Here is a 14,563-nt window from a genome sequence, read left to right as displayed (position 1 = left end):
GTGGACAGTCTCTGTCTCATCCGGTAAAGTCAGCCTTACCCAAGTCTAAAATTCTAGTAGCTGATTCGTGCTTTTCACTTTCAAACGCTACCTTGAATTCGATCATGTTGTGATCACTATTTGATAAATGTTCACCCACAGTTAGGCTACTAATTAAATTTGGCTCATTACTCATAACTAAATCTAATATTGCCTGTCCCCTTGTTACATTTAGGACATATTGCTGTAGGAAACTATCCCGGACACATTCCAGAAATTCACTACCTTTCTGACAGGTGCTAGTCTGCCTCTCCCAATCTATGTGTAAGTTAAAATCCCCCATTAATACTACTCTGCCTTTGTTACACACTTACCTAATTTGTGCATTTATACAATCTAACACCTCAGAACTGCTACCAGGGGTCTATACACAACACCCATTACAGTTTTAGATCCTTTTCTGTTCCTCAATTCCACCCATAAGGTCTCCACTGGATGCTTTCCCCTCATTATATCCTCCCTCACCAATGAGGTGATATTATTTCTAATCAGTAAGGCTACTCCACTCCCTCTGCCATTTTCCCTGTCCCTCCTGTAAACTTTATAACCAGGTATATTTAGTTCCCAGTCCCAACCATCCTGCAGCCACGTCTCCGCAATGGCCACCACATCATCATCTTCCATTTGAATTTGCACCTGCAGCTCATCTAGTTTATTCCTTACACTCTGTGCATTTGTATATAGAACTCTTATTTGGGCTATACCCCCTAACCTGTCCCTCAGCACTGATGCTTTATTCGCCTGTTGATTATTTCTCTCTTCTGGTTTAACCAGTATACTTTTTGCAGTTTGGTAAAAATCAGCCTCACCACTAACCTGCACTCCTACCTTCTCCTTTAACTTCCTGTTTTTCCATGCAGCTAAACCCTCCCCCCCACTATTTAGTTTAAAGCCCTATCTCCAGCCCTAGTTATACGGTTCGCCAGGACTCTGGTCCCAGCATGATTCCGGTGGAGTCATCCCATCGGAACAGCTCCCTCCTTCCCCAGTACTGGTGTCAATGTCCTACGAATTCGAACCCATTTCTCCCACACCAATCTTTGAGCCACGCATTTACCTCTTTAATCTTATTGGCCCTTTGCCAATTTGCTCAGTCTCAGGTAGTAATCCGGAGATTATTACCTTTTTGCTTCTGCTTTTTAATTTAGCCCCTAGCTGCTCATATTCCCTCAGCAGAACCTCTAACCTCGTTCTGCCTATATCATTGGTACCTACGTGGACCATAACAACTGGATCTTTCCCCTCCCACTCCAAGTTCCTCTGTAGCCCAGATGAGATATCCCGAAACCTGGCACCAGGTAGGCAACAGAACCTTCGGAACTCTTGATCCTGGCCACAGAACAGTGTCAATGCCCCTAACTATACCGATTGCGACTACATTTCTCTTTTCAACCCCTACTTGAATGGCTCCCTGTACCACAGTGTTGTGGTCAGTTTGCTCATCCTCCCTACAGTCCCTGCTCTCGTCCACACAGGGAGCAAGAATCTGGAACCTGTTGGACAAGGACAATGGCTGAGGCTTCTGCAGCACTACCTCCTGGATCCCTCTACCTGCCTCACTCATAGTCATACCCTCCTGTCCCTGACCACTGGCCGAATTCATGGTAGTTAATCTAAAGGGTGTGACTGTCTCCTGAAACACAGCATCCAGGTAACTCTCCCCCTCCCTGATGTGTCGCGGTGTCCGAAGCTCAGACTCCAGCTCATCAACTCTGAGCAGGAGTTCCTCGAGCAGCCAACACTTGCTACAGATGCGTTCACCAGGAACCGCAATGGGGTCCACCAGCTCCCACATCATGCAGGTACAACACATCGCCTGGCCCTGCATCTCTATTTAATTAGATTTTAATTTGTTGTTTAAATTTCCGACTGGTCTTTAGTTTTTCTTTAAACCGCTTTAGTCTTTAGTTTACATACTTATAAATCAATCATGTCTTACTCTATGTTGATTCAATTAAATTAAATCTAAAACTTACTTGAATACTGACCCCAGCTGCTCTCTGTTTTCCTGCTCTCACTGTTCAGTGTGACGTCACTTTGATGTCACTTTTCAATTTTTCCTCCGGTCCTGCTTTTCCTCGGGCTCCACAGCTCTCTGCCTCTCTCCAACGCAGGTTTTTGGCGCGCTTTTTATACCTCCGGTCCTGCTGCTTCTCGGGCTTTGCTGCTGTCTGCCACTGGTGGCCCTTTGCTAGTTTCTAAAACACTCCCAATCCTCAGACTTGCTACTGTTTTTTGCAACATTGTAAGCCTCTTCTTTTAATCTAGTACTATCTTTAACTTCCTGAGCGAGCCACGGTCTTTCTTGTTGAGATTTTGTTTTTCAATGGAATCCATTTTTGTTGAACATTTTGAAATGTTTCTTTAAAGGTTTCCCACTGTTCCTTTACTGCTATACCTTTAAGTCCAATTACCCAATTTACCTTAGCCAGTTCTCCCCTCATACCTGGCTTTGTTTAGGTTTAAGGTTCTTGGAGTATGTCACTTCAAATTTAACATGGAATTCAATGGTTAAGGTCACTATTTCCCAGTGGATCTTTTGCTATGACATTACTAATTAACTCTGCTTCATTACACAATACTAGATCTAAGATCTCTATCCTTAGTCAGTTCCCCAACGTATGCTCCAAGAAACCGTCCCAAAAACATTTTACACGCTCATTTTCTAGACCGCTCTTGCCAATTTCATTATCCCAGTCTTTGTGAAGCTTAAAGTCCCCACAATTATTATATTGCCTTTGTTACAAGCTCCAATAATTTCTTGTTTATTGCTCTGTCCAATGGTATAACTACTGTTAGGGGGCCTATAAAACTGCTCCCACCAGTGTTCTTGCTTTTCCTAATTTCCACCCATACAGATTCTACTTCGTGATCTTCTGAGGCCAGATCCTTTCTCACTGATGTCCTTATGTCATCCTTTTTGGCACCCACACTTTTTGTGATTTTCTTCTCCCTGCTGCTTTCACATGCGTTCAAGTCCTCTGAAGAAGGAATTTTCCTCCACACAAGATCAGGGGGCAGGTTGTTCAACCTTGCCCGTCTAAGAGCGAAGTCCAAAGTACGGAAAGTCCTCATCAGGGAACTCCTCTTTGCTGACGATGCTGCTATAACATCTCACACTGAAGAGTGCCTGCAGAGTCTCATCGACAGGTTTGCGGCTGCCTGCAATGAATTTGGCCTAACCATCAGCCTCAAGAAAACGAACATCATGGGACAGGACGTCAGAAATGCTCCATCCATCAATATTGGCGACCACGCTCTGGAAGTGGTTCAAGAGTTCACCTACCTAGGCTCAACTATCACCAGTAACCTGTCTCTAGATGCAGAAATCAACAAGCACATGGGAAAGGCTTCCACTGCTATGTCCAGACTGGCCAAGAGAGTGTGGGAAAATGGCGCACTGACACGGAACACAAAAGTCCGAGTGTATCAGGCCTGTGTCCTCAGTACCTTGCTCTATGGCAGCGAGGCCTGGACAACGTATGTCGGCCAAGAGCGACGTGTCAATTCATTCCATCTTTGCTGCCTCCGGAGAATACTTGGCATCAGGTGGCAGGACCGTATCTCCAACACAGAAGTCCTCGAGGCGGCCAACATCCCCAGCTTGTACACACTACTGAGTCAGCGGTGCTTGAGATGGCTTGGCCATGTGAGCCGCATGGAAGATGGCAGGATCCCCAAAGACACATGGTACAGCGAGCTCGCCACTGGTATCAGACCCACCGGCCGTCCATATCTCCGCTTTAAAGACGTCTGCAAACGCGACATGAAATCCTGTGACATTGATCACAAGTCGTGGGAGTCAGTTGCCAGCGTTCACCAGAGCTGGCGGGCAGCCATAAAGACGGGGCTAAAATGTGGCGAGTCGAAGAGACTTAGCAGTTGGCAGGAAAAAAGACAGAGGCGGAAGGGGAGAGCCAACTGTGCAACAGCCCTGACAAACAAATTTCTCTGCAGCACCTGTGGAAGAGCCTGTCACTCTAGAATTGGCCTTTATAGCCACTCCAGGCGCTGCTTCACAAACCACTGACCACCTCCAGGCGCGTATCCATTGTCTCTCGAGATAAGGAGGCCAAAGATAAAGAGATAAGATGATTATCAAGACGACCCCTCCTCCTTTGCCATTCTGTCTGTCTTTCCGAAATATTGTGTACTCTGGAAGATTTATTTGCCAATCTTGATCACCATGTAACCATGTCTCTGTAACGGAGATTAACTCTAAATCATTTACTTCTGTTTGTGCTGCTAGTTTATTTATCTTATTGCAGATGCTTCGCGCATTCCGATTATTAAAAAAAAAACGTTAATTTCATTTTTTAAACTTCTATCCCTGCAATGACTGTATTCGCTGATGTACAATTTTTGTTAAACTCTCTGTCCCTTCTGGTCCCATTCTGCTTGTCTTTACCCACAATGTTATACTGTTTCAGTGCCTCGACCTTTCTCTTTGGATTTCTAAATCTCCCTTCACCTGAACCCTCCCCCTCATCTGTTGTTCAATGCCTCTAGCCTTATCTGCTGGCGCACTCTTAAGTTTGTATGCTCTGTCCCTCCCTGTCGCACTCTGATCATCATTACCCTTATTGCTTACTTGTTCTCCTGCCTTCTCCTTTCTTTAAACTATCACATTTTCTCTCACTTGTTCCCTCGCCCCCACTATTTAGTTTAAAACCCCTAAAATCACAATAATAATGTATTTAAAGATGAAGTGAACTGACATCTTTATATAATGCATGCAACTGAAAATGTTTTCTTCTACAAAATGCATACAGCAGTATACACCTGAATGTACTGCAGTATTGTCTTGGCCATTGAGACTCCTGTTTCGATTTACAAAGTGATTACTGACAACGCAGCTGACAGCTTACGTCATCCGACTGCGCCAATCTGCGCCCATGCGCAGATTGGTTCCTACCCTCTGCGCACGCGCTGCGTTCCTCAGTGCCAGGACGGTTGGCACATGCGCAGATGACGTCATCTCGTAACGTGGGCAGATGGGGTTTTCTTTCTTTTGGGCCTCCTTATCTCGAGAGACAATGGATACGCGCCTGGAGGTGGTCAGTGGTTTGTGAAGCAGCGCCTGGAGTGGCTATAAAGGCCAATTCTGGAGTGACAGGCTCTTCCACAGGTGCTGCAGAGAAATTTGTTTGTTGGGGCTGTTGCACAGTTGGCTCTCCCCTTGCGCCTCTGTCTTTTTTCCTGCCAACTACTAAGTCTCTTCGACTCGCCACAATTTAGCCCTGTCTTTATGGCTGCCCGCCAGCTCTGGCGAATGCTGGCAACTGACTCCCACGACTTGTGATCAATGTCACACGATTTCATGTCGCGTTTGCAGACGTCTTTATAACGGAGACATGGACGGCCGGTGGGTCTGATACCAGTGGCGAGCTCGCTGTACAATGTGTCTTTGGGGATCCTGCCATCTTCCATGCGGCTCACATGGCCAAGCCATCTCAAGCGCCGCTGACTCAGTAGTGTGTATAAGCTGGGGATGTTGGCCGCTTCAAGGACTTCTGTGTTGGAGATATAGTCCTGCCACCTGATGCCAAGTATTCTCCGAAGGCAGCGAAGATGGAATGAATTGAGACGTCGCTCTTGGCTGGCATACGTTGTCCAGGCCTCGCTGCCGTAGAGCAAGGTACTGAGGACACAGGCCTGATACACTCGGACTTTTGTGTTCCGTGTCAGTGCGCCATTTTCCCACACTCTCTTGGCCAGTCTGAACATAGCAGTGGAAGCCTTACCCATGCGCTTGTTGATTTCTGCATCTAGAGACAGGTTACTGGTGATAGTTGAGCCTAGGTAGGTGAACTCTTGAACCACTTCCAGAGCGTGGTCGCCAATATTGATGGATGGAGCATTTCTGACATCCTGCCCCATGATGTTCGTTTTCTTGAGGCTGATGGTTAGGCCAAATTCATTGCAGGCAGACGCAAACCTGTCGATGAGACTCTGCAGGCATTCTTCAGTGTGAGATGTTAAAGCAGCATCGTCAGCAAAGAGGAGTTCTCTGATGAGGACTTTCCGTACTTTGGACTTCGCTCTTAGACGGGCAAGGTTGAACAACCTGCCCCCTGATCTTGTGTGGAGGAAAATTCCTTCTTCAGAGGATTTGAACGCATGTGAAAGCAGCAGGGAGAAGAAAATCCCAAAAAGTGTGGGTGCGAGAACACAGCCCTGTTTCACACCACTCAGGATAGGAAAGGGCTCTGATGAGGAGCCACCATGTTGAATTGTGCCTTTCATATTGTCATGGAATGAGGTGATGATACTTAGTAGCTTTGGTGGACATCCGATCTTTTCTAGTAGTCTGAAGAGACCACGTCTGCTGACGAGGTCAAAGGCTTTGGTGAGATCAATGAAAGCAATGTAGAGGGGCATCTGCTGTTCACGGCATTTCTCCTGTATCTGACGAAGGGAGAACAGCATGTCAATAGTCGATCTCTCTGCACGAAAGCCACACTGTGCCTCAGGGTAGACGCACTCGGCCAGCTTCTGGAGCCTGTTCAGAGCGACTCGAGCAAAGACTTTCCCCACTATGCTGAGCAGGGAGATTCCACGGTAGTTGTTGCAGTCACCGCGGTCACCTTTGTTTTTATAGAGGGTGATGATGTTGGCATCGCGCATGTCCTGGGGTACTGCTCCCTCGTCCCAGCACAGGCATAGCAGTTCATGTAGTGCTGAGAGTATAGCAGGCTTGGCACTCTTGATTATTTCAGGGGTAATGCTGTCCTTCCCAGGGGCTTTTCCGCTGGCTAGGGAATCAATGGCATCACTGAGTTCCGATTTGGTTGGCTGTATGTCCAGCTCATCCATGACTGGTAGAGGCTGGGCTGCATTGAGGGCAGTCTCAGTGACAGCATTCTCCCTGGAGTACAGTTCTAGGTAGTGCTCAACCCAGCGGTCCATCTGTTTGCGTTGGTCAGTGATTATGTCCCCCGATTTAGATTTGAGGGGGGTGATCTTCTTGATGGTTGGCCCAAGAGCTCTCTTCATGCCATCATACATTCCTCTGATGTTTCCGGTGTCTGAGGCCAGCTGAATATGACTGCATAGGTGTTGCCAGTAGTCGTTTGCGCAACGCCTAGCTGTTCTTTGTGCAGTACTTCTGGCTGCTTTAAGTGCTGCGGATGTTAAATCGCTGGGGGCTTTCTTGTAGTTCAAAAGTGCAATGCGCTTAGCGGCTATGACAGGTTCCAGCTCTTCATTATGAGATTGAAACCAGTCTGCATTTCTCTTCGCACTTTTGCCGTAGGTGGTCAAAGCTGACTCATAGATGGCGTCTCTGATGTGGGCCCACTTGGTCTCAGCATCCCCTGTGGGAGTGTTTTGAAGGGCTGTTACAAGTGAATTTAGAAATTTTTGTAACAGCTGTGGGTGAGAAATTCTGCTCGTGTTGATGCGCGGGTGGCCCTTCTGCTTGGAATGATGCAACTTCTTTGGTCTGAGTCTAACCTTGCTGCACACCAGGGAGTGGTCGGTGTCGCAGTCCGCACTGTGGAAGCTGCGTGTGATTTGAACACTGTTTAAGGCGGCTCGCCTTGTGACAATGAGGTCTAGCTGGTGCCAACGACGTGATCTTGGGTGCCTCCATGAAACCTGGTGACAGGGTTTAGTGTGAAAGAACGAGTTGGTGATGCAGAGGTTATGATAGGTACACAACTCAAGCAGTCTCTGCCCGTTCTCATTCATCCTTCCAACGCCATAGCGCCCAAGGCAGGAGGGCCATGAGTCATGGTCGGCCCCAACCCTGGCATTAAAGTCCCCCAGCAGGAATAGGTGTTCGGTGTTGGGGATGCTGCTAATGATGTTATGGAGTTGTTCATAGAACTGGTCTTTAGCTTCAGGTGCGGAACAGTGTTGGAGCATAGATGCTGAGTAGGTGTACTGGACCAGAGGTGGTGAGCAGTCGGATGGACAGTATGCGTTCCGAGCCATTTGAGGGAGGCTCTATCATGCTGAGCAAGGAGTTTCTGATGGCGAAGCCCACTCCATGCTGTCTTGGTTCTTCAGGATCCCTGCCCTGCCAGAAGAAGGTGTAGTCTTGCTCTGCTAGAGAGCCACTCGCGGGGAGGCGAGTCTCCTGAAGTGCTGCAATGTCCACATTGAGTCTACTGAGCTCGTTGTTAATGATGGCGGTCTTCCGAGAATCGTTGATTTGTGTAAGGTCTTCCGACAGGCCAGGACACATAGTTCTGACGTTCCAGCTTGCAAAGCGAAGGGCTGGTACCTTCTTTCCTTTTTTCATGTTGTTTGGTGCGGTGTATCAGTCCACCTTTCGGGCAATGACCCTGAGCTCCAAGCACCCATTGAAGCAGGCAGACTGTGGCGGGACAGAACCTTATTGACCGGGGGCTGCCCGGTTTGAGGCGGGCGGTAGCTGTCCAGTGAGGTGCAATGACCTCTCCCAAAGGCAACCCGTGGCGCCCAGTTTCTACGCCAATTTATCTGGACTTATAACCCGTAACTGCTGCCTTCCGTGTTGTTTCAGTCGCTGTGAGGCAACTATGGAGTGACCTCTCCATGGCGCATGCCTGGGCAAATTTATGGAGGTTGAGAGTTGCCCAGTCGTCAAAACCCCCCTCTCGGCCTTTCTGGTGGGGTCCAAAGGAGTGCAGGACACGACGTTTGGCACCAGTATGGCTGCAGGAACTGCCGGAAACATGCCAAAGGTGACACATGACCGCCTACGGGGTTCCGCTCCGGATTTTCTGTTAGGGTTTACTCCCTTAGCCTTGGTCTCTCCCGAGACGCCCACAAGGCAGTGGGGTTGTTGGGGCCCCTACACAGGTGTAGGATGGTGCCGGTGGGAGGAGGGGATGCAAGGGGGAGGGGTAGAGGGAGGGGGTGGGGGGGGGGTGCAGGGGAAGGGGGTGCGGGGTGAAGATGGTGCGGGGGGGGGGGCGGGCTGGGGGGGGTTGTGAGGGGGTGAGCTGGGAGGGTGGAGCAGGGAAGGGGACGGGGGTGGGGGGGGGTGGAAGGGGGGTAAAGGGGGGGGGAGGGGGGGTGGAATCTGGTGCAGATGGGGTTGGGGCATGCGCAATTGACGCCATCGCATAACGCGGGCAGATGGTGGGGATCCGAGCCGGATAGAGCAGGGGTGGGGGGAGCGGGGAGAGAGAGGGGGTCTGGGGAGCGGGTAGAGAGCAGTTGCGGTGAGAGCGCAGCTGAAGACCTTGCTGGTGGCGGGTGCCCTCTCCCCCCCCGCCGCCCGCCTGCTCGCTCACCGCCCCTCCCCCCCCCCCCCCCCCTCCCGGTCGCTCGCTCCCTCCCTTCCGGCCATTGTGTGCTGCCGTGTGTTTAGGTTCCCATCATGTGATTATTTGAGCAGCGCCATCTTTAATCCTGGCAGCTGCCTGACGTTGCAGACTGTGATGTTTTAGTGGCAGAGGGCTGCATTTGCACATGTGCAATTGCAGCACCACCTAGTGGTGGCACTGTCAGCAAACACAGCCTTCGATTTATGATGGTCACAGGGTCATTGTTTGAAAAATATTGCTGGAGTGTCTTGATAGCTTGATGGTAAATGCACCACCCAGGATGAAACTGATCTAAGCCACGTAGGTGATAGTGTGGATATCCAGTCTGTGCTGAACTAGCTGATCTCATCCATGGCAGGTATAGGAACTCTACATTGCTAGAGGAGAGTTAGGAAATTAGCTGGTTTTGTGGCCCTAATGATTACCAAATGACATTTAGTGGCGACGTTTTGAGTTTGGCCGAGGTGTCCCCCCGTTATTGAATTGTCTGCTGATATAGCCTGGGTTGACAGCGAAGGATAGTTATTTGGATAAAAATAATGCAAACTCTAATCATTCTCTTCTTATCAGCGATGAAGAACGCCAGAGGGTTTCTTTGGACATAGTGTATAAGATTATGGCCAAAATGAAGTCAACAGAACTGAAAGAGCTGTTTAGTTCAGTGACCACCTTCATTTCTCATCCATCTCCCATTTGCCGAGAGAGAATGTATGATATCCTGATGTGGACATATGACAATTACAGGTATGGAATTAATAACATCATTCATCTTTACAGTGGTACTTCAGCCCATTTATTGTTGCGAACTGAATTGACTGAAGGAGCTGATTGAGATTTGTTGCACTTAATTATTTTTTTATTTTTCTTCAATTTTTTGCATATTGTGTTTTTACCACTAAATTATTGATTGGCAAACTGCACTTAAATGTGTTATTTTGTTTTTTGATATGATAGTTTTTTTTCTAGTTTGTATCCATTTTGCATTCTTTTCCCACTCAAGTCAGCATATACAGCAAAAAAAAACACATTTGTACAACAAAGTCGTAAAAAAAAAATGCTGAAATGTTCACGGAACTTACCTATACAATTGGTCATTTAACAGTAGGAAAGTCTGAAAGAAGTTTCTTCCAGCTAGACCTGCTCCTCTCTCTGGACCTGCAGCTTGAGTTCTGCATCTGTGCTAGGCTTGGAAATTTCCATCTTTTGTTAACATTTTGTGTGTGATCTTTTGCTACCTTTGACATGTGTGAGAGAGGAAAAGATGAGCCATTGTATTTGTAATTTTCATCCTGCTCCTGTGGATCTATGCAACTTTACAGTTCCATGACCATTACTTTGCAAGACATGCTGTTAAAAAAAACCTTCATCTAGTTCGATGAATTCCAGCTCTTGCGAACAAACTCTCTGAAAGATGCATTTTGAGAGTTGTAGTTTCACCTTCCCCTTGTATCATATAATATCCACTTCTTTGGCCTCCTTATCTCGAGAGACAATGGATAAGCGCCTGGAGGTGGTCAGTGGTTTGTGAAGCAGCACCTGGAGTGGCTATAAAGGCCAATTCTGGAGTGACAGGCTCTTCCACAGGTGCTGCAGAGAAATTTGTTTGTCGGGGCTGTTGCACAGTTGGCTCTCCCCTTCCGCCTCTGTCTTTTTTCCTGCCAACTGCTAAGTCTCTTCGACTCGCCTATATGTACTAAAACAAGTGAAGAAAATTAATGAAGAACTGTTAGACATGAAGGATAGAATAAAATCACAAAAATTACAATTTTTCAATTTTATGCAATGTATGCTATTAAATGAGGAGTGAGCTGTTTTATATGTAGTGTCCAGTGAGATACCTATACTAAAATAAAAGCAAAATACTGCGGATGCTGGAAATCTGAAACAAAAACAAGAAATGCTGGATTCACTCAGCAGGTCTGGCAGCATCTGTGGAAAGAGAAGCAGAGTTAACGTTTCGGGTCAGTGACCCTTCTTCGGAAGGGTCCGAAGAAGGGTCACTGACCCGAAACGTTAACTCTGCTTCTCTTTCCAGAGATACCTATACTGTTAAGTAAACCATCTATGAAAAAGGCACAAATGAACCTGGGCATGGAGACAATTATTTTTGGAAAATCAGTGTACCCAGTCAGGACATTATTGTATACCCTTAAAACCTGATGTTTCTCATCAGAGTATTAAGCAGTATTAATGGCATCAGGTGATACGAATAAGGGAGGAAATAAAACAAATTGCCTGAAAGTTATATAGACAATTTTCTTTACTTGTCAATCGTTACAAATCCTGCTAAAAGATGCAGGTGTGGTTGATGAAGAGTACACAAGGTTATTAGAAGAGATTGGTGAGAAGAGTGAAATCTGTTTTTCAAAAAATAATTCTGAGGACGTCCTATTGTAAGCCTTCCATTGGCATGTGACTTTAACAAGATAGGTGCTATGAAACTAAAGGTATGGGACAAAGACAGAAATATTTTCATGCTACATTTTATAGACCTCACAACCAGATTTAGTCTTTCTACGATGGTGTTTAGTAAGGACAAATGGGTTATTAAAGACAATATCATGGAGAAATGGATAGGGACTGGACTTCAGAGACCAGCAAAGTTCTGACTGATAATGGAGGGGAATTTGCTAATTACGAGTTTAAAGCCATGTGTAAAAATCTGAGTATCATCATGAATACCGCAGCTGATGGTCCCTTTAGCAGTGGTATTTATGAAAGACATTATGCTGTGATCGTTGAAATGCTGCATAAAATATTAACTGATGAACCAGAGTGCAGGTGACAGCTGCCCTTGGGCAGTTCATGCAAAGAAATTCACTCCAGATGGTTGGAGGAAATAGGCCTTATTAATTAGTCTATGGGCAAAATCCAAAATTGCCTTCTGTTCTTTGTAATAGTCCTCCTGCTCTAGAAGGTGCACCAATTAGTTCCATTTGTTCTGCACATTTGAATGCTTTGTATACAGGGGAATGGGCTTTTATCAAGGCTGAGGTTTCAGAGAAAATTCATAGAGCACTAAGGCATCGTATAAGATTATCAGAGACTGAGTTCAATTCAGATTTAGTATATAAAAGAGAGCGTCATAGGGAATGGAAAGCCCTGGTAAGGTAATAGGTCATGATGGTAAGACGGTACTTATCAAACATAAAAATCAAACTGTTAAGGTTCATTCCTCATAATTAATTGGGATTAATTACAAAATCTCAGACTGTGAGCAGCTGATAGAAATAAATGAGGCACCTTGTCCCTCAAATGCTCTTGTGTTTAGTGATGAGGATCCTGAGGAACAGAATACAGTAGATCAAGGGCTAGATAGTGGCAATGTGAGTGATCATGACACACAGGACAGAGCTATCACATCCACAGGCCAGTTGCCCAAAATGGGTACTTGAATATATTGCAGAGGGGTCCTGTGAAGAAAGGGATGCAGCAATTGTGTGACGTGCAAGAAAAGAACATAAGAAATAGAAGCAGGACTAGACCATAAGACCCATCGAGCCTGCTCCGCCATTCAATATGATCATGGCTGATCTTGGCTTTCAGCTCCACTGTCTGCTCCCCCTATCCCTTGATTCCCTGAGCTACCAAAAATCTGTCTATCTCAGCCTTAAATATGTTCAACGATAGAGCATCCACTACCCTCTGAGGTAGAGGATTACAAAGATTCACAATCTTTTGAGTGAAGAAATTTCTCCTTATCTCTTATCCTGAGGCTGTGCCCCACGTTTTAGTTTCCCAGCCAGCAGGAACAGTTTCTTTGTCTACTCTGTCAAGCCCCTTCAGAATCTTGTAAGTTTCAATGAGATCACCTCTCATTCTTCTAAAACTCTAGAGAACATAGGCACATTTTACTCAGACCTCTCAAGGGACAATCCTCTCATTCCAGGGACCAATCTAGTGAACCTTCGTTGTACTGCCTCCAATGCAAGTATATTCTTCCTTAAAGCAGGAGACCAAAACTACACACAGTACTCCAGATGTGGTCTCACCAAAGTCCTGTATAATTGTAGAAAGACTGCTTTAATCTTGTACTCCAATCCCCTTGCAATAAAGGCCAACATGCTATTTGCATTCCTATTTGCTTGCTCTACCTGCACACTAACTTTCTGTGTCCTACTGAGAAGTTTAAATATTGCCTGAATGTTCAGGATGATGGGCAGGAAACAAGGTCTGGCAGAATGGTGTGAAAAGGTGGCAAGTAAGAAAGCATAGTGCAGGTACTGGTGGAGTCTGGAAGTGACTCTTGCACTATCAGAAGTTCTTTCTCTGGTTCACGATTATTTTCTGACTCGAGGGAGATCTGTAGTCCCGACAGATATAAAAGTGGAGGGAGAGGTTGTAGCTTGAATAGATTAGACAGTGACTTCATTACTGCCTTGGTCCAAACATGAACAAAAGGGCAGAATTCCAGAGGTAAGTTGAGAATGACTGCCTTTAACTTTAAGAGAGCATTTGACTGAGTGTGGCACCAAAGAGCACTTGTAAAACTTAAGTCGATGGGAATCAGCAGGGAAACTTCATTGGTTGGAGTAATACCTAGCACAAAGGAAGATGGTTGTGGTTGTTGGAGGCCAATCATCTCAGCCCCAGGATATTGCTGCAGGAGTTCTTCGGGGCAGTGTCCTTGGCCCAACCATCTTCAGATGCTTCATCAATGGCCTTCCCTGCAACATGAGGTCAGATGTGGAGATGTTTGCTGATGATTGTACAGTGTTTAGTTTCATTCGCAATTTCTTAGTTAATAAAGCAGTTCTGTGCCTGCATGCAGCAAGACCTGGACAATATTCATGCTTGGGTGGATGTGTGGTATGAATGTTAAGTGCCAGGTTGTGACCATGTCCAAGAAGAGAAAATCTAACCACCTCCCCTTGATATACAGCGGCATTGCTGTTGTTGAGTCCCTCACCATCAATATTCTAGGGCAGGAGGCAACCTTTTTTTTTAACCTGAAGAGCCTTTTTTAAAAAAAAAAATTGCCTAAAATAAAAACTATTGGGAGCCGCAAGACCAAAATTCAGCATTTCGAAATCCAAATACTTGGCAAATTGCCACGTGTCTCTGGTAGAATGCATAATTTGCATATGTAATAAAAATACATGTATTGAATTTGTGTCAATAGAAAAAAGGCTGCTGTTTCCCGCCTCTAATGAGAATCCAGCCCTTTGTGTCCTCCTCACAGCTTACATTCCCACCAGCTCTGTAACGTCAGAAAACTTGGATACATTACTCTCACTCTCTTTGTCTCAGTCATTACTATAGAT

At 46.2% G+C, this 14,563-nt stretch overlaps 1 protein-coding gene across 4 annotated transcripts in view; it reads left to right on the top strand.

The window, feature by feature from the left end:
* prkdc (protein kinase, DNA-activated, catalytic subunit) overlaps positions 1-14,563 on the top strand; it is a 283,563-nt gene that overhangs the window by 177,425 nt on the left and 91,575 nt on the right. For all 4 annotated transcript variants that reach the window (XM_068031803.1, XM_068031802.1, XM_068031801.1 and 1 more), the window contains exon 55: positions 9,870-10,043. In XM_068031803.1, coding sequence (XP_067887904.1) covers positions 9,870-10,043 — 174 coding nt within the window. The remainder of the gene's footprint in view (positions 1-9,869; positions 10,044-14,563) is intronic.

This window comes from Heterodontus francisci, chromosome 5 (assembly GCF_036365525.1).
Source record: "Heterodontus francisci isolate sHetFra1 chromosome 5, sHetFra1.hap1, whole genome shotgun sequence".
NCBI lineage: Eukaryota > Metazoa > Chordata > Chondrichthyes > Heterodontiformes > Heterodontidae > Heterodontus > Heterodontus francisci.
Note: the sequence above shows the minus strand (reverse complement) of the source record. Positions and strands in the feature narration are given on the sequence as shown.